Genomic DNA, 26,133 nt, shown 5'->3' on the forward strand with positions numbered 1-26,133 from the left:
CCGGACTTGTTTTCTGTCTTGCAGAGGCGGGGCTCGCTTGGCGTCCCTCCCCCTTAGACGTGTTGTGGGGTGTAAGTGAAGCACATGGGCAGCCCGAGCACAGTTGCTCTTTCCTCGTAAGTGCAGGGTAGCATAGCGTTTGAGGTGACGGCTTTATGACCGCCCCGTGTAGACTCTCAGTGCTCCAAAGGAATGCCTTGTGGTTTAGAGGTGGGATTCTCACTTCTGTAAATACCCAAGGATTGTGTTATTGGGCCTTGCTGATTTGAATCTATTCTTTAGAAAGTACATATTGTAGATTTTTTTAAGCATTCATGATTTTTTCTTTTAATATTTATAGTTCTACCCTCTCATCTCTTGTGTGATTTTTCATGGAATGTAGGAAACTATCCTAAGCCACCTGCCTCTTCACACTTCTCCGTGGTGGTTTTCCTCCCTGACTGGAAGAGGGTTTTGCATAGGAAATTTACTTTGTTCCCCTTTTCTTGGAGTCTCTCTGTCTGCCCATCTCTCACCTGTCCATCTGTCCATTACTCTACCCACTCATTCTTCTGACTTGTTCCAACAATCATTTCAGGCAGCTTAAAGAATAACAGATACCAAATAAGCAGGTGAGAAAATGGAGCCAAATTCAGACGGTGAGGCTAGAAGACTAGCCTGTGTGAGGGTTGCAGGTGTGAGACATACGCGTCTGCCCTGTGACTTATAAGATCGACAGCAAGTGTGTGCCTGAGGCTCCCAACAGACACAGGGAAACAGGGTTTGTGGGAGATGCTCACTGGCTGTGAAATAAATAAGTGGCTTAGGAGAAGCCCAGCCTTTCCAGCTACAAAGCCTTAGGAGAATATTTTGATTGTCTTCCAAAATCAGAGTATTGCATCGTTTCTTTTGTAACAGTTCTATGTGTAGTTTGTTACATTCTATACCTGGAAATTTCTCCAAAACTGCTTCCCACGTGAGTCCCATGGCTCGGAATGGGGTAGTTCTGCTCATTGACGGGTGTTGGCCAGAAACAGAAAGTGACAGCCTCAAAGGAGACTGGGACTTTTCAGTCATGTTTTGTCAGTGCTGTAGATTTCAGAAAATGCTTTCACAGTGTCTCTCCATCTGAGGCGGCAGCGTGCTCTCTTACCAGCATCAGGAGCTCAGGGCCACGGGGTGGTGGGAGTGACTGCACTACCGTCAAGACAGCTGAACTGGTCACTGCAGGCGTGGTGCTTTCACATAGTGCATTTCATGTTCTTTAATAGAAGTTTTCAACAGGTAGTTAATTAACTGAGTTAATTAACATTTAATAAATATGATGCTTTGTTGGAAAGACAGTTATAGGCACATTATAAGCTGTGAAGGATTTAAAAACTGTTTCATTACTGAAATTTCAGTAGGGAAGGTATACAATTTATCTTATTTGTGCCTCTCTTTTAAAGTAAAAAGGAAACAAGACAGAAAAAGCAGAGGATGATTTCTGTTCTTCCTGTCTGTTTGCAGGCGCCCTCACCTCCAGTGGCATCCATCCAGACACCAGCACTGACACTGGCCATGCTCAGAACTGCCTCAGCCCTGAAGACACAACTGACAAATAGAAGGGGGCCATGCCCTGTTACAGCAGGTGCTCTCACTCTTTGGGTCCTTATGTATCTATGCGGTGTTAATCAGGATCGCCCGTTCTACATTGTGTGACGCTGCTGCGGTGTCACCTAGTTACTTGTTTCTGTAAGTACACGTGTATTATTTTCCAATGTGCTGTACTAAACATCTAAAAATGTTTTTCAGATGAAAAATAATGTGTATTTAATATAATAAGTCTGAAAAAAGGGGCAAAATATGCTCTCCTAGTCCCACTACTCAGAGATACTAATTACACTTTAACATCTATTTTCTGTTCTTTTTGTCAGTATGTATCACCTCTGTCATAAAAACCAGCGAGCAGTCTGTGCCTATTTACTGTGTGGAGACCTCCATTTTCCATTCGGCTTATTACATGTTTTTCTAAAATATTCTCTCTCCCCTGGCATGATGTTTAATGACCAGTATAGCATTCTGTCTTGTGGAGGTATCGTCCATTTTACTTCAGACTTAAATAAACTTTTAAATTCCAAGTATACCTAACTGAAATACTGAAAAGTGAACAGCGGTGGTACAGGAAGGTCCCTACCTCCCTTCCCCTTATTTCCTGTGAGTAAAAGCTGTTGACAATGTGGTGTATATATTTCATGACCTTTTTGCCTATGACATATATATATATATATATACATATACATACACACACACACAAACACACACAAGTATATGAGAAATCTTTGTGTATGTGTCTGTATATATGTTTTATTAAAATATGAGACCATACTGTATGTTTTTCTACAGCTCACTTTATTCACTCAGGGGTGTATCATAGACGTTCTCCCACTAAATACTCTCCCAGTCCTTTCAGATAGAGTGGAGGGGTCTCCTGATGTGCAGGTGTGGTCTCTTGTGCAAGGACAACTTTGGTAGGAGAGTGCTGTGGACAAGGCCCTGGACCACGCCAAAATGCCGGCTCCCTCAGGGCCCGCAGCTCGCCGTGATTTACTGCATCATTGTCTTGATGGTGCACACTTAGGTTTTCTCCACTTTCCACTGTCAGAAAGGATGTTTGACTAGCATCCTTCTTGTACAGACATTCCTGTGATCTTGTATGAGTATTTCATTAGTTAAGGCTTCTGGAAATTTAGTCCCTGGATGTGACATTTACATTCATCACAGGCTCCTTTCAAGTGACTCTAGAAATTCCTTCTCCAGTGGGGAGTGAAAAGATGTAGAATTACTTATGTAACCAATTCTCTATCACTGAATATGATTTCACTTCAGCTTTTCTTCCCACCATTGTAAACAGTGCTGTGTAAATGCCTTGCTGAGTACATCTTTTTGAGCTGATTTCTTTTCTTCTAAACGGAACGATTCCTAGAAGTGGAGTTGAGTCAGTGTGTATGCACGTTATTTAAAGTTTACATATTCATTGACATGTCGTCCTTCAAAAAGTTCGCTCACAGTTTGTTCTCCCAAAGATGGACACTATCTAGAAAATCTTTTACAAATATTTGCCAATATGATGAGCAAAAGTGCTTTTTCAATGTTTTACTTTGCATCTGATGACCAGTGATGTACTGAGCATTTTTCACTCATTTGCCATTTGACTTTTTATAAATGAATGATCCCTTTTGTTCTTTGCACACAGTTAAGTGAGGGAGCTTCTTGTTGCTTTGTGACAGCTCTTTGTATGTTATGAACATTAACTTCTTGTCTTCATCAACAGGTGGCACAGAGCTTTTTCATGTCATTTCTTGCCTTTCATTTTGTTAAGTAGGTTTTTTTATTTTCATTGTGACCCAAAATATAAGACAGTAAATGTCTTCCTTATGTGTTTTATCTTTGGCATTATTCTTAGAAATACTTTCTTATAATGAAATAAATCTCTTTTGTAGGTTTTTTAATCTCTAAGATGGAGATGATAATAGTTCTTGTTATAGTGAGGATAAGTTGAGTTAATATGAGCAAAGTGTTGTATTTACTGTTATTATTACTTTTTAATATTTACATCACTATCTGTAATTTTTCTTGTGGTCATTATGACAGGAATAGAATTTATTCTTTCCAGGTGATTCTCTGATTTTCCCAGGACAATTATTTAACTCATATTTTTCTCTTTGATTTGAAATCCCACCTGTACAAAATACTTATGTACACTAGAGTCTCTTTTTGAGCTAATGGTTCCTTTCTATCAATCTTCCTTTCTTATTCCAGCACCATATATTACATATTGTAAAACTTTATTTAATATCTGACAGTGTGATTTGTGTTTGATTCTTTTCTTCCATCCCAAAATTTCTTGGCCAGTATTATCACTTTATTATTCCTGAAGAATTCAAAAATATTTTGCTCAAGTTAAAAAAAATTCAGATAAGAGTTTTCATTGGATTTTTTAGTAAGTTTTGAATTATATTTAGGAGAACTTACATATCTTTACAAAACTGCTTTCCTCCATGCAATATGTTAATGTCTCTACATTCACACCTCTTATTTTACCCTTCAGTACAGTCCAGTAGTTTTCTTCATTTACAACATGGGCATAATTTTTGAGTTTATTCCAGATTATTGTTTATGTTTTTGTTAATTTTGTAAGTGAGAATTGTTTGCTATTGTATATTCTGACTACTAAAAAGTGACACCTAGAATGGCAGATTCGGTTTGTAAATACTCACTTTGTAACTTGTCATTTAAAATTGGAAGTATAAAGTACTTGTTCCAGAATCCTTTCTTTTCTGTTTTAAAAATTTGTTTCCAAGATTATCAAAATGGTCATAGCTAAGTAGTACAGGTGGGGAGACAGATGGAGAGAGGTAGTGTGGCTCATGTACAAACTTTGAGCAGTTTCATGGCTGCCTTTAGGCTGGAGAAGCCCCAGAAGAACCCAGGTTAGACCAGGGGTGGCTTTGTATGCACTTGAAAGCCAGCTTTCTTGCCTTTATTGTGAAGCCTAGTGGGCGTGGCTGGTAGATGATCAATGTCCGATTAAGGTCATTGGCTGCACAGAGTGCTGTGTCTGTGAGAACTGGAAACCATCGCCATGGGAAATGCTTGGTGCCAGGAACACTGCAGGGAAGCTGGGGAGCCTGTGTGTTAAGGATTTTCCAGTCCTCGGAGTTGGAATATCAGACTCTGCATTCAGATCTGAGTTTGAATTCATCCTCTCTTTTTTACTTGTCCTCTGACTTTTGTCAAGTTATATACCCTCTTTGAACTCCTGTTTTCTTGTCTCTCAAAACAGGAGGATTACAGCCTGCTGCTAGAGTGTTTGTTCAGGGTAAATTATTTATGACTATAAGATGCCACATACAATCACAAGCTCAGTGAAAAATAGGCTGTCGCTTCTTCTGCAACTCAGTGCTCGACAAGACATTGGGGCAAAGCCAGTTCCTAATTTGTATGTGATGCAAGTAGGAACAGAATTAATGTCTTGCCTTTCCCTAGCAGTATTCTTACTCCTTTGCTTCATTAACCTCTTTCCTCCTTTCCTTTCCCTTCCTCCAACAAAAGAGCCTGAGACTCTCTCAGAACACTAGATTCAAATTACTTTAAAGGTTGACTTATCCCCTTGAAATAACAGTGACATAAAAAAATCTGTTCACATCCCATAATTGACTGTATTTGATTTACACACACACACACACACACACACACACACACACACACACATCAGGCTACCTCCCACTTGCTGAGGGAGAAGGACCACTTTTTCTGAGTTTTCATTCACTGAGCGTGAGAGCAAAGTCTCTTAAGCAGACTTTATCCTGGCTTCATGCATGGTTTTTTATTGGATTTCTCTGTGGCCATAGAATTATTCTCCTATTAGAAGAGGGGAAGTGTAGACATAGAGATTCTGCTGAGACACCGGTGTCATCATATTTAAGTTGTAAATGACTTAAGACTACATAGAGTCATAACTTTTTATGGGTGAGAATTCATGATGGTGTAACTTGGACATAACCTGGGTCTTCTGCCATCGTGTCCACACGGATGAAGAGGCAACTGGGTGTGGGATGTCAGGGATCCTTCTTGCTTGAGTTCCAGGGTCTTGCTAGTTTTCATTGCTCAGCTGCCTTTAGTTTATGTCCATGTGGCCTCTCATGGGAAGGTCACTCTGTCCTGATAGATTGAGTTTCTTATGAGCAAAAAGCTCTGGACCCACTCACATTTCCCAGAGTTTTTCTGCTGACCTGCTGACACTTTATGTAAATGAGAGCTAAGAAAACTACTAGATATAAAATTCTTATTTTTATCATTTGCCTTTGAGTTCCATAAGAATGGGGTGCTGTCTCAGGCTGCCTAGGGCAAGTTCTTAAAAAGATAGGGTGATAGGCTGTGCTGCTGGACATCACAAGTGGAATGAGATTTCCACATTTGTTTTTAGAATCAGGCAGACGAGTTCAACTCTTGCCTTTACCAGTTACTAGCTTTGTGACAGTGAGGAAGAAAGTTTACCTTTTTGTGTCCAATTTTCTTTATCTATAAATAAATTCAGTATTTATTTTAGGGTTTTTGTTTTAGAATTGAATGAGCTAATTCCTTCACTTATACCTAAAATACTGATAGCGTGGTTCTATGCTGGTGCCTTGGTAGTTGATTACTAAGGGAATTGGCAATGAGAATGGGGGTGGGGGGCCCCTGGATCATAGAGATTATACTCCAGGATATGCTTGTAAAAGACTGGATGTGCAGTGGATTTTTAGTAAATGTCCATTCTTTTCCTAATCCCCATTGATTGTATATATATTTATACTAATATATGAACTTTTTTGTTGCAATTTAAATCTCTTTGTAGAATTTAAAATATGTAGCTATAACAAAAATACGTGAAATAAAATGATTTGATTTTTATTTTCCTTTCAATAAGCAAAACAAAAGAAAATAGAAAAGAAAGAAAGTTTTGAAGGACTAGAAATAATTTTATTTACATGGAATCAAGTCTGTATATTAAGTTTTTTGGTTTTGTGGTTAAATGGCATGTAAAATTAATAGGTTGTGACTTCAGTGTTGATAGCTAGGTGAGTTTCTTGTTATTGTTGTCTTTGATGAATTATTTGCACTAGATCATATATGATGTGCATGCTACATATTGGAAATGAGGAAACAGTGGAGACATACTACCTCCAATGTATTTTGTTACCAAGTCCAAACTCGTTCTGCTTGCCGCATGAAAGGCCAATAAATTGGGAGATGAGTGGTTGGGGCAAGGAATAGTGACTTTATTTGAAAAGCTGGCAGGCCAAGAAGACTGATGTCCTGGAGAACCCTCTTCCCCAAGTCAAAATTCAGGCTCCTTTTATACTGAGAAGGGGAGGGGGTGTGGTTGGTTGTTGCAAATTTCTTCCTGTATGAATTGTTTGTCCTTGGTATCCTTTGTTCTTGTAGCTGCCCATTTGGGTCAAATCATGGTGCCTCTGTAAAACCTCCAACAAAACAAAGGTTATTCTCAATTTTGCAACTTGAAAGTCTCTACATAAGTGCAGAAGAGCTAACATCCTTAACGATCAGAGCCCGGAAAATAGGCTGTCCTGTATATTTCAGGCTAAAGGCAACTTTCTTTCACAAAAGGTGCAGAGCTAGCAAGTCTGAGCCTAGAAAACAGGGCACAGGTTTAAAGCCAAAGGAACAGATTTAACACGGAGTCAGATTTCTTCTTTCCTATTACAATTTCTTTTTCCATCTCATAAATAATTTTAGTAAGAAACAAAATCAATTTTTTATTTTTCTTCTTAATAACCGATTAGTGGGCTGACTACATTTTTGTGAGCAGGGATGCTGTGCGGGCCTTGGGGTATCAGCAAACTCCTGTTGAGGGTGGTTGACCCCGCAACATGTCTAATGCCCCCAGGAGTGTTGGTGAGGGTCCCCCCAGCCTGGGGTTCTATTCAGGAACCAGCATATGGGCATTTACCTCTGGAGAACTCTTTTTCGGCTATAGGAATTTTTTCAGATACTGTGACTGAAAAATCACTCCAGCTGGGGATAATTAGGGAAAAAAGGAAGAGGAAAAGTGTTTGGAGTAGAGTAGAAGAGAAATACAGAATATCAGGGAGCCTGGGAGCTTGGCAGCGGGGCCTCGGAAGAGAGGGGAGCAGAGGTGGGCAGGGGCCCGGCTCCGGAAACAGCTCATGCACCTGTCCCCGCACCCAAGCCACACAGCTTTTAATTGGCCTGGGCCACTCTCCTGGCTGGATATCACCCTGGGCAGAACCTTGAGAACTGAAGTTGAGGGGTGGGCAGCACTCACCTAGGGGGTCACTGAGGACTTTGTTCAAGTCCATAGTGCCTTTTCTCGTCATGTGTCTTCACTTGCCCTTTATCTTAGCATCTGAGAAGCAGGAGCAAGGAACTCAGGGAGAGATCCAGGAAGACATCCAACTGTTTTAAGAGAGGACAGACACAGTGACACGGGGAACAAGGACTATCGCAGCAAAGTAAAATGACTTCACAACTATTGCATCAGAGCTGCAGGTGTGAGAGAGCCTAAGTCTGTCTCAGAGTGCAGAGGACAAGCAGAAAGGAATGAAAAAATTTCCACTGACAATTGAAATTTTATAAAATAGCCTGCTACTCTTGGTTGTATCACTTGAATGAATGCAGGTGTATTTCTGTGGGTATTTATAGGTTTATTCAACCCCACCAGCCCCTCTTGCCCTGATCAGGGGTGGGTTTTCTAAAGAATAGTGCCCCTCCTTCTTTGGTGGGCCACGCTGCGGATCATTGCCTGGGGCCGGACTACTACAGGACACTGAGTCCCCAAGGCACGGCCTGCGAGACATGACAGGAACATCTCTGCTCTTGACTGGGGGCCTCCTTTTCCCCCTGCTGTGTAAGAATGCCGGTGACTCAGTTAGAAGCTTGCATCCAAGCCGTCCTTCCATGTCCTCACCATCTAGAAGCGGAGCCTGAATCTTCTGAATTTCTCCAGAATGTGGTTTACAATCACCTTCGAAAAGTGAGTGTGTGTCCTCTTACAAGTGGAGGAATTACTGCCGTTTTCCTGGAACTTACTCACCACTAGTCCATCTGATGTTTCTGTGCTAGTATTCAGTATGGCATGCTAAAAATTCTGGAGTCAGATCTTGAAACCCTGATGAAGAGGATTATTTTATTTCTTTATATGATAGTCTTTACTTTCAAAATTCAGTATTTTCGGTTCTTTCAGGATTTTAGGGGGTTTTGGAGAAACAACTTTGCTCTTACCTTCCTTGCGACCTGTTGCTTTATGCCTCTAACCCGTCTTCTGTCACTTGTTAGGCGGTTCCATTTGTGACCCTGTCCAGGTTCATATTATAAAACATTAAGTCTGTGAAAGTACAGTTCCTTTTATTCCGAAGTCATTTCACAGATACTATTTAAATCTGGGTGTGGTTTTAAGAAGACAACTATTTGAACATGTAATTGTAGGTTGCTAGTGCAAAATCCCCAAATCAAAAGTCTAGCTATATATCTAAAATCTTTCTAATCTACCTTGGATTTGTATGGATAAGTGAAGCAGTTTGCTAAGAACTCAAGACCAGAGTTCAGATAAATGCTGGTTTAGCTCAGCAGGTCCTCCCGAGCTGGCTCTGTGCCAGAGGGCGGGGCTGAGGGGAGAGGGTGGGTCCTGCCCTCCCTGAGCTGACAGTTTCATGGCAAAGACCTTCACCAGGTGAAGAACTTGGAGTTTCTTCTAAGAACAATGGGTTTGAAAAGAGTCTTAAAAGCACGGGAGTGACAGAATCCCATTTGTCTCAAGTAGGGAAGAGCTGCTGGGGGGCAACTGGGAGACTCATGAGTCCATGTGGGCAGTATTGATGACTTCGACGTGAGCGGTGGGACGGTCAGTGGGAAAAAGCGAACAGATTGAAGACATGTTAGATGGTAAAATGAAAGGATGAATGATGTCTGTTAGGGTAGGATGGAGTAAGGCCAGGGTTTCTGGGTGGATTAATAAGGCAAATGATGGTTCTACTGTGCTCTGAGGAGGGAAAGCTGCAGAGGGAGTTCTGGGGGAAAACTGATGAGTTCAGCTGTGGGTGAAATGAAAGGCTGTTAGATGTGTGGTCTGGGAGCTCAAGTGAGAGCCAGTAGTGAGTAGGGGGGAGGGGAGAGAGGCAGTCAAATCATTTTGTCTTGTGAATATACAAAAATGTTTGAGTAATACACTTACGCCTGTATATTCTGGATTTGAAACCCATTAACATTTTGCTATATTGACTGCAGAGGTTCTTAATTTTTTAATAGAAATAAAATAAATAGAAGCAAAATAGTGGAGTTAATGAACATCTTAGAGTTGATGTGTGTCCTTGTATGTATTTTGATACTTCATCTGTTTATAACCATAATCAATTAAAAGTTAACTAATCTAGCATAAGAGTTAAACAGAGGGACGTGACACACATTGCTGGGGGTTGAAGCTGATCTCCTTGGGCAAATTATGTAGTCTGTCTGTGCCTTAGTTCCATCTTCTGTGACTGCCCCCGGGCCCCTCATCACAGCTGATTTCCTAGGTTAGAAGTTGGGATGGAGGCTGCTGTAGGGAGTGAGAAGTGGCAAATGCCAGGGACACTGAAGAGAGAGACAAAAACAGATTAAAGCGGATAAACTGAGTACCAACAAATACCCTCAAAAGAGAAAGAATCCCACAGTCTTTTGAGCCACTTACCCTAAGGGAAACAAAACCACGTGGACCCAAACTTCTTGAGAATGTGAGTATTGTGGGTGGAAATGTGTCATCAGAAAAGGGTTGAGACAAGGCCTTTTGGTTTCCCTTGATGTTTCCGGTAAGGATGGACAGCAGATGGGAAAACACACCGCTTCAAAGTGAAAGCTGCTGTTTTGTGTGAAACTGATCAAAGGTTGGAAACCAGTCATCAGCGGTGCTGGCAAGTGAACAGCCTTCTGGATTGGGTGGGGCACCAACTGTGACTTCCAAGTGACCTGCTGGGTAGGGGCTGGGAGATGGCCAGTAGGTCTGCTGGGTGACCTGGGCATAACCCCGGGCTCTGAAGCTGCTGGTCTGACTAGCAGGCCTGGGCACAAGGAGTCTTAATGGGGCAGCTCAGGATGTGGCCTGGGACACCTGCCATGCTGAGGGCGAGGGGAGGGCTACCCTGAGGGGGTGTCCCTGCGGAGAGTGGAAAAATCCACTTGCAGACACGGAAGAGCCTCTAAGCAGGGGGCCAGATGCACCGGCATGACTGGCCTGAGCACGGAGGGTTCGGGGAGCCGGAAGTCATACAGTGGCCGGAGCAGCCTTGTTCCTGAGAAACTGGAGGGAAAAGAAGCTGAAAAGGCAGGCTGCGGACAGACTCTGTGTTGAGTAATGAGTGACAGTTAAGGACTGGTCAGGCAGGCATGAGAGAACCTTGTGGGAGTCCCAGCTGGGGCATCAAGCTGCAGGGAGGAGCAGAGTTATAGACTATGCCACTTATTAGCTGTGTGACTTTGAGCAAGATCACCCCACATCTCTGTATATATCTTCATCTGTAAACTGACAGAGTGACAAATTCGTGTCATCAGAAGGTTTAGTTTAGTTCTGATCCTCTGTGTCCAGTCCAACCAGTGCTGCCCTGCAAGGTTCTGCAGTGGCTGCTCTTACCCTGAGATGGGAGGGCTTGGAGGGACATTGTAGCACACGAGGGCAGGAGGTGGGTGATTTAAAAATGGACATGTAGCCGCCTGCAGCTGCACACCTGCAAGCAGTTTGGTTGATGGTCCTGGAGAGGACTTTGGATGCCTTAGCATCGTCTTAAGACTTGCTTTCCCTTAGAGACCGGAATTGCCTTTGCAGATTAATGTTGAAGATTTTGGCTTCTGGCAAAGCTGTTTTCAGAGATGGGTATATACGTAACATATCTTATAAAATAAAATGATTTTATTTAATGTGTGGGACTTTGCAGCTGTTGGGAACAGCTCTGTTGGCCTGGTCTCCACGGAGGACACTATGGGTCAGCAGAGCGTGCGGGAGGGCAGGCAGCCAGCAGTGCTGCTGCGGGGTGTTCTCCCCAGCAGGGCGCTCTGCTGAGTTGACTCTTCTCTGAGTTTTGTCTTCCAGATGAGCAGACAGCAAAGTAATGAGTTCTGGTGGGATTATATAATGACAGGAAGAAAGAGGAACCCGCAGTTTTCTGGACTAGGGCATGCATTTTGTTCTTGATCCAGTGTGTTTCACTGAGGATTTGATGAGTTGTGTCTGTTCAGGATCTGATTTCGGCTAATCTCTATATTTGGAAAGGAACCGAGATGGAATTATTGCAGGCACCTTGTGCTTTAGTAAGTCCTGTGCAAACATAAACACGAATTAAGCATACGTTTGGATTTAGTGGTGCAGGGAAGGGTTTCTGCACATTACTGGGGAAGGCAAGGCAGAATTCCTCTTCTTTGTGGGCAGGGAATTGGGTCCACCTGTTTTTTCTGTAACATTTTCTGAGAGCAATTTATGGTAATTAACCAGCATTGACAAATGGTGGCACACATTGCATTTAAGAGCTGGCCGGCTGCAAACTTGTGTATTGGACAGGTGGATTTCACAGGCAAGTGATCAGGTAGATGGGAGAGAGAATAAGCACAGGCATGGGCACCCCAGCTTCAGGTTTAAATCGCCATTTCCGCACCAGAGGAAATTGGAGTAGAATGTAACCTCATTTAACCAGTTGGTGAATCAGTAAAATGGCCATGATAATATTCACTTCTTCCTGGCTTTGCTGTAAGTTGTGTTGACTGAAATAAATGTGCAGCCTAAAAGTTAAGAGGTAAGTTTTGTTTGGTGGGAGGACTCGAGTCAGGATGACAGCCTCTCAGATCGCTCAGAGGGACTGCTCCAAAGAGGTAGGGGAGGAGCTAGGATATATAGGAGCTTTATAACAAAGACCAGGTAGTTGGAACAATAAAAGATTGCTTATTATCTAAAGACAGCCAGGTATCTCAAGTTCAAGAATTTAGTGCTTTTCTATGTATGGCAGGAAGCAAACATTTGGACTAAATGAATTCATTCTTTAGACAAGCACCTAGCTATCTAGGGCCAGAATCCTGTCCTTTCTTTCTCTGAGTGCTCAGAGGGCACCATTGTGAGTGGCTGAAGAGGCTGGGCTGCAGGCCTGTCCTTGCTGGGTGGTGGCGGCAACCGCTGATGACTTTGTTTCAGCATTCTTTGTTTACTAACATGGTTGCATTATTTTCATTCACATTATAGTATTTTCGTTCACAGACTGATTATGGATAATCTGCAACCTTGCAAAGGAACCGAGGTAGAATTACTGCAGGTACATTTTACTTTAATAAGCTGTGTGCAAACATAAACATGGATGAAACATACAAAAGGATTTGGTGGTGTAGGGAAGGGTTTCTGCACATTACAGGAGAAGGCAAGGCAGAATTCCTCTTCTTTGTGGGCAGGGACGTGAGTCCACCTTTGTTTACTCTAGTGGTTTTTGACAACAGTTTATAGTAATTAACCAACATTGAGAAACGGTGGCACACATTGCATTTAAGAGCTGGCTGGCTGCAAACTTGTGTTTTGGAAAGGTGGATTTCATAGGCAAGTGGTCGGGTGCATGGGAGAGAGATGGAGCCCAGGCCTGGGCTCAGATTCAGGTTTAAATCGCCATTTCCTCACCGTAGGGCCTTGGACTAGAATGCAACTTTTCTTAACCTGTTGGTGAATCTGTGAAATGGGCATGATAATATTGGTTACTTCCTGTGATTGTTGTAAGTTGTAAAGAGTATTATGGCACACGTGAAGCACTTAACACACTGGCACTTAGCAGTGTTCACTGTGTGCGGCCGTCCCGCTTGGCGTGTGTCAGAGCTGTAAAGGCAGCATGTGTCTGTTGAGGATGCACTGGTATCCCCTTGAATAGGTTGTGAATTTGGTGATTTCCTTTAATCCTTGTAACTCTGTGTGCCATGGTCAGTTATTTTCATGGACAGATGAGGAATCTCAGGGTAAAGAAGACTGTGTAATTTGCCCAAAGTCAGACCATAATTTTGGGTGCAGGGGCCTCGGTTCAGCATGGGCCCCTGGGCCTTCTGCCCTCTCCGTTCAGCACCAGAGCCAGATGTGGGGTCAGCTGTCTCCCAGCCCAGAATATCCAGCAGGCAGCAAGACACACATGGTCCTGTGCTGCTTGAGCAAAATCTCCGGAGGAGAGGCAGTTACAAAAGGGATAAACAAAAAAAAACAGACGACTGCAAACTGTGATCAGTTCTGAGAAGGAAAGGAGCACGTCTCGCCGTGCAGAGCTGGGAGTTTTCCCGTCGGGGCAGCTCTGGGGGCGTTCATCTCAGCTAAACAAGTTCTGCTGCTGCACCAAGGCAGGAAGGCATGGTGCGTGTGACCAGGTACACTGGGACTCGTATATCATACTCATTCTCCATTAAGCGGCAGCTGTCATGGGCACTTACCCAGTAAACAGATGTCAGTCAAAATCATCACGCACTTTGCTGGGTAGTTTTACTGGCCCCACCTTTGATATGAGGTAATTGAAACTGGGGAGTTTGCTGCATGCCCGTGATTACTTTGGAAATACCTCCACTGGTCTTTCAACCTAGACTGGTGTGGCTGTCATGTCCCAGCACTGTGAATGGCATCCTGTAGCTTATCCCAAGCAGCCCAAATGACTGACATTGATTTTCTTAATTCGTAGGAAATTGTATGTGACAACAAGAGAAAAAAGTAGTTAGAAATTGTTTTGGAAAACTAGGACAAAATCCAATTTTTCCCCAGCTGGGGGAGCGTACCCTGTGTCACTCACCCCACACACTGGCTGGCACCTCCTCCCTGCCGACTCCACGTTCAGAAGCCACTCTGAGCCTTTGAAGAACATTTTGCCTCATGATACTGTTGACTAGGACCTGCGACCTCTCTGTCCCTGGTTAACTCTCTCTTCCAAGCCATTTAAATTTAATGCACACTTCTCTGCTCAGATGTAAGAATAGCCTCTTTAAACAACTTGATGCATCTCCTTAATGAAGATCTTGCTAAGGAAACCTTGCCAAAACCTGGGATGTTTGCACATAGTGACTACAATCTCAGCACTTTGTGAAGTTCAGAATCAGAGGGGTGGGAGACTCAGGAAAGGCTTTTTTAAGGTAGACAGGGGAAAGTGAAAGGACACAGGCTGTATGAGACTGAAACATCTCCGTCCCAGCCAGCAAGGCACCTGCGTTCAGGATGGTGTGTGGGGAGTGCATAGTTCTCACAAAGAAAGAAGTGGTGGGATGGGAGGGAGGACAGTTTGGTTCTTTACTGGGGAAGAAAAAAGTGGGCTGAACATTTCCTGGTTGAACAAGAGGACTGTGACATGATGTGCTTGTATTTTGGAGAGAAGGGTTTTGTGGGGACAGGCCTAGGGAGAACGCTCTCTGTCTGAGGAGTCAGCACAACAGGGAACCACAGAGAACAGGGCCGACCCCAGGGCCCCTGCTGGGGGAGGGGCTGCCCGCCAATTAGAGCCCTGGGGGCTGCTTCTGTCCCTTAGCTGGGGCCTCAGAGCTCCCCTCACAACCCAGTCCTGTTGATACAAGAAAAAATGTGGGTCATGAGAAGGGCTGTGTCCCAGGCTTGGGTTGAGGCCCTGGGAAGTGCCCCACCAGATGTTGGTCCTTGGCTTCTTGCAGGAAAGAATTCAAGAGCAAACCACTATTGAGTAAACGTAGATTTATTCAGAGAGATACATTGAAAAGCAAGAGAAACGCCATGAGGTGTGGGGGTTGGATGCTCAGATTAAAAGTCGGTACACACTCCACAGAGTGTGGGTCTTCTCCGAAGAGGGAGAGAAAGGGGTGAAAGCGAGGCAGCTCTGTGTTGCTGGTTTTCATGGGCTTGGTGGTTCCATATGCTAATAAGTAGAAGGACCAGCCTAAGGGCAAGGGGATGGAATTCCCAGGGAGTCGGCCATTTCTCAACCTGTGACCTTTTGTGGCTAGCCTTGGGACTGCCATGGTGCCTGGGGGCGTGTTATTCACCATGTTACTATTACAATGGGTGTATAATGAAGCTCAAGCTCAGCTAGAATTTAAATCTCTTCATCCTGAGCCTCAAGGCATATTGGGGGTTGAATCCTTCACCATTTTGATGTTAATTGCCGTGGCTTTCCTTGAATGGCTGTGCCCTGCCCCCTTCCAACCTGTCTCACTGTGATGACACAGAAAGAGCAAAGGCCAGGCCCTGCCTGTGCTCCTGCATTTAACAGGGGGAGTTGTGGTGTGGGCTGAGGATGACTCTGAGTGGTGAGAAGGATGTTTCAGATTTTCCTACGTGGGAAATGGGGACCTGCCAGCAGCCACCGCAGATTTATCTCACAGGCATTATCGCTTGTGTCACTCATCATTTTCTATTTTTCTTTTTCCTTTTTTTTAAGTATTTAATCTAAATTTAATATCAGGTTTTTTAGGAAAGAAATTCCTCTTTTTCTTTTCTTTGGGGCTCTTTTGCGGGGGCAGGTAATTAGGTGTATTTGTCTGTTAGTGGGGCCCTGGGGCTTGAACCCAGGATCCCGTGCACGCTAAGCACACGCTTTACCACTGATCTCTACCACCCGCCCCATCATCTTTTTGTTTTTGTTTTAGCTGCCAAGAATCTTAGAGCTGAATTTCTAGTTAGCCTTTAACACTTACCCTGACTTCATGGCATCCATTTTTATGACTTTACCTCCCCCTGGCTTCATTTAAGTATTGAATCTCCATTTTCTCTCCACTCTCACTTTTGTCTTTCTGTAGTTATGGTTGTTAAGCTGTATTTAAAAAATTGTTTAACTTCTCTTTTAGCAGGGGGCTGAAAGTAAATAAATATGTAAACAAACTTATCACCCTTAAATGCTTTTATACATTCTAAGCTGTTTAGTAGTTACTTAAAAACCGAACTGAATTTTAAAGTGATAACAATTTTAAATTATTTTTTAATTTGTTATAAAGCTATAGCTGATTTACAATATGATATAAGTTTAAGGTGTACAATAGATGCTCCATTTATATTTATTGTAAAACATTGGCTGTATTCCCTGTGTTGTAAGATACATCCCTGTAGCTTGTTTACGTTACATATAGCAGTTTGTATAAGACAGGTGGTTAACCCAGAGTCTGGGGAGTGGCTGTGTCTGACCCAGGTTCACGGTCACCCTGCCTGTCAGAGACCAGGCCCTCACTCCTGTCTGCAGGGGAGTGAGTGGAGGCAGCTCTCATCAGCGCAGGCACCACCCTCTGAGTGGCAGTGACAGCAGTGACTGTGGACATGAAAACTTTTGTTCCAGGAGATTTACATGCTTTTCTTCATTTAATATTTAAAGCCCTCCTGTGAGGAATCCTTTTATGTTTTTAATGAATAATACACTTTATTTTTATTTTGATAGACTTCAAACATCTGGAAAATTAACAGGAATATTACAATGAACACTTAGATACACTTCATCTAAAAGGGCAGTATTTCTCTTTGTGTCTGGCTTATTTTAACATACAGTTTCAAGGTTCATCCATGTTGCAGCCTGTAACAGAAATTAATTCTTTTTCTTTAATAATATCTTTTTCCTTTTTTTTTGTTTATGGTCTATTTAAAAATAATTTCATTGAAGCCTAGTCAGTTTATAATGTTGCACCAGTTTCTTGTTTACAGCACAACCCGTCAGTTATTTAGGAACATACATGCATTCTTTTTCATATCCTTTTTCGATATAAGTTACTATAAGATGTAAATATATTTCCCTGTACTATACATTATAAACTTACTGTTTATTCTATACATAGTCAGTATCTGCAAATCTTGAACTCCCAATATAGCCCTTCCCACACCCACTCCCCTCTGGTAACAATAGATTGCTTTCTATGTCTCTGTGCCTGTTTCTGTTCTGTAGATATTTTTATCTTTCTTTGTTTTGTTTTGTTTTGTTTAGATTCCACATATGAGCGATCTCATATGGTATTTTTCTTTCTCTTTCTAGCTTACTTCTCTTAGAATGACATTCTCCAGGTCCATTCATGTTGCTGCAAATGGCATTATTTTATTAGTTTTTATGGCTGAGTAGTAGTCTATGGTATAAATATACTACAACCTCTTTATCCAGTCATCTGTCAGTGGACATTTAAGTTGTTTCCATGTCTTGGCTATTGTAAATAGTGCTGCTGTGAACATTGGGGTGTAGGTGTCTTTTTGAATTAGGGCTCCTTCTGGATATACGCCCAGAAGTGGGATTGCTGGGTCTTATGGGGAGTCAATTTCTTGTATTTTGGGGAATCTCCATACTGTTTTCCACAATGGCTCCACTAAACTGCATTCCCAGCACAGCATAGGACCGTTCCATTTTCTCCACATCCTCTCCAGCATTTAATGTTTGTGAACATCTGAATGATGGCTATTCTGACTGGTGTGAGGTGATACATGATTGTAGTTTTGATTTGCATTTCTCTGATAATGATATTGAGCATTTGTTCATGTGCCTATTGGCCATTTGTATGTCTTCATTGGAGAAATGTTTCTTTAGGTCTTCTGCTCATTGTTGGATTGAATTGTTTGTTTTTGTTTCTTATCAAGATTAAAAGTTGTTTATATATTCTGGGAATTAAGCCCTTGTCAGTCTCGTTCATTGCAAATATTTTCTCCCATTCCATAGGTTGTCTTTTTGTTTTGCTTATTGTTTCCTTTGCTGTGCAAAAGCTTGTAAGTTTAATTAGATCGCACTTGTATATTTTTGCTTGTATTTCTATTGCTTGAGTAGACTGCTCTAGGAGAACATTGCTGAGATGTATGTCAGATGTTTTGCCTATGTTTTCTTCTAAGAGGTTTATAGTGTTTTGTCTACATGTTTAAGTCTTTAAGCCATTTTGAATTTATTTTTGTGTATGCTGTGAGGGAGTAGTCTAACTTCATTGATTTACATGCAGATGTCCAGTTTTCCCTACACCATTTGCTGAAGAGGCTGGTCTTTACTCCATTGTATGTTCTCACCTCCTTTGTCAAAGATTCAATGACCAAAAGTTTGAGGGACAATTCTTGGTAATTTTGTTTATCCATTCATTGATGGATGGACAGTGTTTGTAACTTTTGGCTACTCTGAATGATACTTCTATGAATATTGATGTGCAAATTTTTGTGAGAATATGTTTTCATTCTGTTGCCTGAAAGGTTGGCCCGCCATATCTGTAGTTTCCACTTCATGGATCCAGATGGCTGATTGTAAAGGGACTCGAACATCGTTGGATTATGGATTCCAGGGTGGGAGGTTCCTGAAACCAACCCCCTGAGGATACTGAGAGATGACACTATAGGTAGGAGTAGAATTGCTGAGCCATATGAAACTCTAACCTTTTGAGGAAACACCAGGCTTTTCCAAAGAAGCTGCACAATTGCCCCTTTCCAACGGCTGCATATTGAGGGTTCCCATTCCTCTGCCTCCTGACTGACACTTGTTATTGTCCATGTTTTGATTATAACCACCTTAGTGGGTGTGAAATGAGATCTCATTTTGATTTTGATTTGGCTAGTGATGCTGAGCATCTTTTCATATGCTTATTGGCCAATTGTGTATCTATTTAAATCCTTGGCAAATTTAAAAATTGGGTCAATTTTTTTGTATTGTTCAGTTGTAAGCATTTGTTTTATATCCTGGATACTAGTCCCTTATTAGATACATGCTTTGCAAAATTTTTCTACTATACTGCAGATTGTCGTTTCACTTTAATTTTTTGAAAAATTAAAACAATTTCTTTATAGGGGAGTTAATTCGATTTATTCATTTATTTTATTTTTATTTCTTGCCAAGCATGCACTCTATCACTTGAGCTACCCCCTTCCCATTTCACTTCACATTCTTGGTGATGTCTTTTGTAACAAATAGTTTTAATTTTGATGAAGTCCTGTTTATCTGTCTTTGTTTTTGTTTATTTTAATCACTTGTTCTCTTGGTATTGTATCTAGGAAACCATAGCCAATCCTAGGACCACAAAGATTTATACTATGTCTTCTTATAAAAAGTTTATAGGTTTAGTTTTTACGTTTCTGTCTGTGATCCATTTTGAATTAATTTTTATTTGTTATATAAAATAGGGGGGCTTCAGATTCCAGATTCATTCTTTTGCCTGCAGATACTCAGGTGTCCCTGCACCATTTGTTGAATAGACTATTCTTTCAATGGAGTGTTGTTGGCACCCTTGTGGAAAACTGACTGTAAATGTAAGTTTCCCCCTGAATATTTTATTGTGTCTCATAGATTTATGTTTCCAAACTTATGCCAGTACCATAATGACTTGAGTACTATAGAACTATAGTAAACTTTAAAGTGAGTCCTGGAACGTTGCTCTTCTTTTTCAAGATTGTTTTGGCTGACCTGGGTCCCTTGCACTTCCATGTGAATTTTGGGATCAGTTTTTCAATTTTCCCAAAGAAGTGAGCTGGAAATTTGATAGGGATTCCACTGAATTTGTAGATCACTTTGGGGAGTCTTAACAATTTTAACAATATTGTCTACCATTCCATGAACATGGGATGTCTTCCATATATTTAGATCTTTTAAATTTTTTTTAGTGATACTTCAAAATGTTCAATGTACAAATCTTGTAAATTTTTGTTAAATGTATCTCTCATTTTATTTTTAATGCTCTTGTTAATGGAAAGGCTGAGCTTCTTAAGGGTGGTACTACATATCAGTTTGTTTATTTCTAGGATTCCTACTCAGCAAATACACTAGGTTTATAGTTGCTACATAAATCTATCCACAACTCTTCCCTCCCACTTGCTATAAGAAACCAAGACCCAAGTTAATCTACCTGAACACCTATGTGGAAGTGAGAAATGAGACCCTTGGGTGGGGCTTTGTGCAGATGATACAGAGAGCTTATTGAGGATGGCTTCATCTTAATTTCTTTTAAACAATTCTTTCAGTGTATATAGTCAGATACATTAAGAACATGCCCTTTTGATGTGCAGAGGAGCTAAGACTATCATTTTCAAATAATTTCTAGTGAGAGTGTTGTACTTGAACCCCAACTTGCATCACTTTAAAGATTTATGTTTCAGGAGCTTTGACTAAAAAACACCTGTCTTTATTCAGTAACTACATCTAAATGCTCCAACACCATGTAAGAGTTTGAGCAAACTGCCCCTGCCCCGTAGTGCTTGATGGCTGCAGCTGTAAATGGAGTCAGCGCTTATCTATCCCAGTAAGCTTCTGCTAATCTGCTCAAAGGGGTTGGTCCAACAGTTTGTTGTCTGTTGGACAAAGCCATAAAACATTGATTTAAGGTTGCTGGAATGGAATCTATTCTTATTAATATTAAGCACATATTGAGTGCTTACTGTATGTTGGGAATTGTCCCTCAGCCTCACATGAATATTATTTCTCTTAAAACCTCACATATTTCCTCATTATTCGCACTTTACAGATAAGGAGATTGAGGATTAAGTCTTCTCTCTTTGGGGGAAGCTCATTATCAATGACAGGAAGTTGTAAGGAAAAAGATATTGATTCATCCTGAGAAAACATTTTTCGGAGAGTCAGCATTGAAGAGGGTGACCACTGAAGAGGGTGATCATTGTTCAAGTGAGACGAGCCCCGGGTTCTTCCGAGTCAGCTTCCCTGTCCTAGACACGGCAAGTGTAGAGCTGCGTGGTGGGTGAGGTGGCGTGGCTGCGCAGGGAACGAGGATGCTGGGCTGTTGGGCTGTGCTAAGGCCCGGTGGGGCTTTCTCTAAAGGACATTGGACCATCATTGACAGATTTTAAGTAGGGGAGTGGGGTGCTCTCGTAGTTCACTTTTGTCTTGTAGAATGCTTGGAAACATTTAGAAGGCTCGGCAGGAGGTGATGTGATGAGTCAGAGTAGGGTGGCTGCAAGGTGTGGCAGTGTTCAATTTTCACGTGATTTTCAGTCCCAGGTTTGTGGCTCAGTAGCCGTGTCACATTGGATGACGCACTCAAGGAAGTGAAACAATTTAAACAATTAACGCAGTGATGTGCCGACTTCCCAGGACTACTGTGGAGATCAAGTGAGATAACTTGTGCACAATGTGCAGCGTGGTCCCCAGCACAGAGTCAGTGCTGAGTGAGTGCCAGTGATTACATGGTAGGACAGGTGTGGGTGGTGGGACTCAGTGACTAGGAAATCTGGGCCCTGAAGGAGGGGTCCAGTCACATCTGTGAGTGATGGGCCTGACCTGGGAGAGGCAGGGAGACCTTGCCCCCTGACCAGGGGCCCTGGGCAGGACGGCTATGGGAGGAGCACCTGAAGTCAGCTCTTTGCAGGTGGATTTGGAAGTGCCCTTGAGACATCTAAGTGTAGTGTCACGAGCTCACAGAGGAGGTCTGGGCCTGGGCTGTGCATTTTCCTATAATCTCAATCCCTGAGGACCCCATGGTATTGATCACGGAATGTGAAAACATACTTTAAGGAGAAGAGAAGAGTAGTATCATCTCTGTCATCAAAGCTCACGTCTCTTTATTTATCACTCACTTTGCCAATTGGGTACTTACAGAGCTCAATTCACCACCCTCTCCTGGGCTCAGGCTCCACAGTAAAGAGCTGGTGAGCCTCCCTCTTTTCCAGAAGAAGACACATTTAGCTGGTAGCCTTCTATACCTAACCAGACTTAGAATTTTAGCTTGTTGTTTTAATTCTATTTTCTGTTGGCCATCTCCTGACAGGAGAGACGATTTGCCTCATGGTCATATTTCAATTAGCTGTTACTGAGATTTCCTGATCTGATCCATAGTCTATGTATTCTATTAAGTTTGTAGAGTACTTATCATTTTTCTGTCTTTGCCCTTTAAATTTGTTTGCCCCTTCAAGGTTCTATCCTATTTGGGGACTTATATTTTTTTTAATTAAAAAATGTCCGTTAGCAGTTAAGAAAACAAAAGAAAAAATGCACATGATATCTAAATTTAGAAAATATCTAGTGTGTTTTCTGTGTCGGCAATGGAGGGTTCTAGAAACTCGTGAAAACCTTCATTACACAAGTTCCTTAAAATGCTGATTAAGAAATAAAACCTTCCTTCCTCATCTTTCAAGCTGCACAGCTAATTGTCAAGAAAGTGAGGGGAAATCCTCAGAAGCCAAGACAAACCAGAAAGCAGGGATTATGGGAGATATGCGAACCTTAGAAGCCCTGGGGTGCTGGTTGGCTCCTGAACTGAGTTTCAGTTGCCCTGGCATGAGAGCAGGAGTTGAGCCCCAGGCGTCTCACACTGGGAGTTGGATGGCTGATCCTATGTAAGGCCAAGCACATCCTGAGAAGCCTGCTTTACGAAAGGGTTAATTAGAAAGGAAGAAAAACATTCCTCAAGGCAAGAAAGTAAGGAAAGTCAATTTTGTTGGAAGAGGGGAAAAATAACAAATCCAAATTAAGGATTTAGTTTAAAGCTGCTCTGGCATGAGAGTGACCACAAACTCCTGGCAGTAAATCACAGCTCCTCCCGGAATGAGAAGGTGTGTTTTGCATGAATTAGTGAACAGCCATTCCGAATAAGGCCTCCAGAGTCTTCTGGATCAAGATACTTGACCCAAACACCTCTCTTCCAAGGCCTCATTTAAATAACCAGAAAGGTTTTAAAGGAAAGAAGCCATAATTACAGTTCTATTTATTGACATAACTGTATGCTAGGAATTCAGAGGTGACTATTGAGTTTTCTCCTCTTTTATGGACCTTACTTTCTCTTTGGGGAGACAAAGTGACATAGCTGGGGAACTTGGTGGAGGGAGGTGTTTGTCTGTAGCAATTAGCCAGGAAAGGAGATTAAGAAACCAGTGAAGGGTGGGTGACATTTTTAGCTGAGGACAGTCCTGTTAAGTTGGCTTTTAGTTGCAGGCTTGATGAGTTGTCACTGGAGGAAATTGATCTTACGGAGGATGGACTTAACTCAGGCCTCTTCAGAATGGAGAAGTGAACCTGGAGAAAGACAGTCAAATCTGTGCAGACATTAAAGTCCACGTGAATGTGCTGTATCACTGAGCCAAAAATAGGACAAGTAGGCAGCACTTCTTGAGGACAGAGAAGTGGTTTTTAAGGTTCTCCAAGAATGAATCCCAGGGAACAATGATGGCCAGTTGTCAAACTGTGACTTTGCTCTTTGGATGGTGTACCCACCAAGGGTATTGGCCGTTTATAGGTTTTCATTTCTCTTAAATACATGTCAGGTGATGGGGACGTGGGCACAAGCGTTTGACACGTTGTCGAGGTGACTTTGGGTACCTTCCTAGAAGCGCGGGCACAGCTGCGGCTGCGTCATACGTCTTGTCACCCATCCCGTTCCCCGGCTCCATGATCACTGCAGAGTGGTTCCTTGTTAACCTGTCCGTCTCCTCTGTGACATCGTAACCAAACAAAAGACGGGAGCGTATTAGCTTGGCTTTGTTCTTTTCCATCGATCTCTTCAAATGATGATGACAGATAGTGGACCCAGTTACATTAGCAGATGTTTTACAAGTAGGGCTCTCATTACAAACCTTGTAATCCCTGCTTTGTGATCTAGAAACGAAAGTTACATTCTTTCCAAATTGTTTTGATGCACTTATGTGGGAAATTTGTGAAATTTGAATATGTATATCCTCTCTGAATCATCATGGCTAGAGATGAATGTTTGTAGACATGGAATGTGTTTTCTGTATTTGAACTTTATGGTCCCCTAAATTCTCCCCAGCTGTTTAAAGTCATCACCGGAGTGCTACCTCCAGAGGGTCCGAAAGCATCCACCACTGCCTGTTCTTCAGACACTGTGAGTTTCCAAGTTGGAGAATGCTGCTGTCTTGTGAGCCATTCTCTGGCACATCTCTTGCTGGCTGATGTGTGCTTAGCCCCCAAGACTTGGCAGACAGTAACTAACCACGATCACGTCCATTTCTGGAACACTCATGGAGGATTTTAGACGTATGCTAGTGGCAGACGTTATTTCATTTAGTTTTCCCAACAATCATAATTAGATTTTATCAACTGTATTAATAAGGAAACTATCAAAGAGAGTGACGTGCAGACTTTGGACTGGAACTCGGGTCTTTCTGATTCCTGTCTCTGTTCCCTCACTGGCCTATACTTCCAGATGACCAGGAGACTCTTCCTCTGTCTTGAGATTCCTGCTGATGTTACCACTCTCTGTTTCTAGGAGAGGAAAACAAAATTAACTTACTTTCCAGTTGGAAATAGAATGGAGAGTTAACGTTGGAAGCCGGGAGAGTCTATCCGGTGATGAAGTGGCCTCTGAGCCACTTCCACTGGGACGTCACGTCACTGTCTGTGCCCCTTGCACAGCCTGTGCACAGGTGACAGTTCAGATGTGCCGAGCAGTCCTCCCGGACAGGGTAGTGGGTTGGAAATGTGTTTGGGGATTTGGTTTCATTTCATAGGTTCCTTAGGGACTTGGCCTGGCACTTAGAGTGGGAACATTCCCTGTCCCACAGACTTGTGCTCTGGGCCCGTGCAGACCTGATGTGGCCTCAGCCTGAGGCTCAGGGCCCGTGGTGATTAGGAGCATTTTAGTCCAGGGTCTGCCGGTGGCTCTGACACTTCTGGGACGTGGAACTTTGTCCAGGATGATAATAATTCCTCCCCGAGTTTCAGATTTCCATGCCTGTGAGCCGGGGTAGTAATAGTTTCTGAGATGATTGTAATGATTCAGTAAGGGGCGCAGCGTGTTCTGGCAGGTAGCTGGTGTTTAAGGAGCAGAAGTCGCAGTCATTCTGTCAGCCACTCACTGTGTGCTCTGTGCTTTGAGAAGTTGTGTGTTTGGTGAAAGTCCCGCCCAAATCCTAGGGTCTAGATGAACTGTTGTTCCTTTACTTTGCCTTCCTTTTCCTCTTTCCCTTTACTGTGTCTCATTTTAGGTATCAGATTCCTCTGTTTCAGGGAGTATGGGCCTTTCTAGTAATAGGACAGGCTGAACGCGGTGAGGTGGTACCCAGAGGGGGTCTGGAGGGTCTGCACAGCGCTGCTTCCCTGTGTTTCTGCATCCGGTCCCGTCAGTGCACTGTCAGCCTTCCTCTTTCTTCCTGTGTCATCGGGTCTCTGTTTTATGGGAAATATTTTTTATGTATATTTTTTCACTTACATGTTTCGTTCAGATGCTTGTTGTTTTTATCCTGTGCTTCAGCGTTCCGAGGAGAGAATCCAGCAGTGCAGCATCCTCTCCGAGCTCAAGGAGTTGATCAGCTTCCACTGCAAGTCCGCCTTCTTCAAGCGGGTGGCCCCCGTGCAGTGCGCGGCCCCCGGCATCCTGGAGCCTGGCGGGAAGATCTGCTACCGACTCCTTCTGCAGACGCTTCCTGGCTACAGTCTGTCGCTGGATCTGCAGGACTTCAGCAAAGGTGTTGGAACTAAAATATTGCTTCAGTCCCATTAATCATGCCTGGTTTGGGCCCTGATCTCCTGTCTCATCAGGGTGAATTCTGATTTGTGTAGAACAGGGCTCAGCAGACTTTTTTCTGTCAAGGGCTTGGGAGTAAATATTTCAGGGCCTGCAAACCTCCTGATCTCTGGTGCAGCTGCTCAGCTCTGCTGTTCAGGTGCCAGAGCAGCCGGACAGTCCACACACCCACAGAGCTTTATTCTCAGCGGTGGCTGGGGTCAGATTGGGGGTGAGAAATGCACTTTGTCCCCACAGCATCCTCTCTAT

At 42.7% G+C, this 26,133-nt stretch overlaps 1 protein-coding gene across 2 annotated transcripts; it reads left to right on the plus strand.

The window, feature by feature from the left end:
* The first annotated feature begins 1,493 nt into the window (after positions 1-1,493).
* Positions 1,494-26,133, plus strand: LOC107032844 (trafficking protein particle complex subunit 9-like). 2 transcript variants are annotated; one of them, XM_072937349.1, is made up of 4 exons: positions 1,556-1,713; positions 19,621-19,708; positions 24,169-24,243; positions 25,612-26,133. In XM_072937349.1, the coding sequence occupies exons 2-4, from the start codon at positions 19,667-19,669 to the stop codon at positions 25,858-25,860; spliced, it is 366 nt and encodes a 121-aa protein (XP_072793450.1). In that variant the 5' UTR covers positions 1,556-1,713; positions 19,621-19,666; the 3' UTR covers positions 25,861-26,133. The 2 variants fall into 2 exon arrangements, 1 of the variants encoding a protein (XP_072793450.1); XR_012058701.1 differs by lacking the exons at positions 19,621-19,708; positions 25,612-26,133 and having other exon boundaries at positions 1,494-1,713.

The sequence above is a fragment of the Vicugna pacos genome, chromosome 14, assembly GCF_048564905.1.
Source record: "Vicugna pacos chromosome 14, VicPac4, whole genome shotgun sequence".
NCBI lineage: Eukaryota > Metazoa > Chordata > Mammalia > Artiodactyla > Camelidae > Vicugna > Vicugna pacos.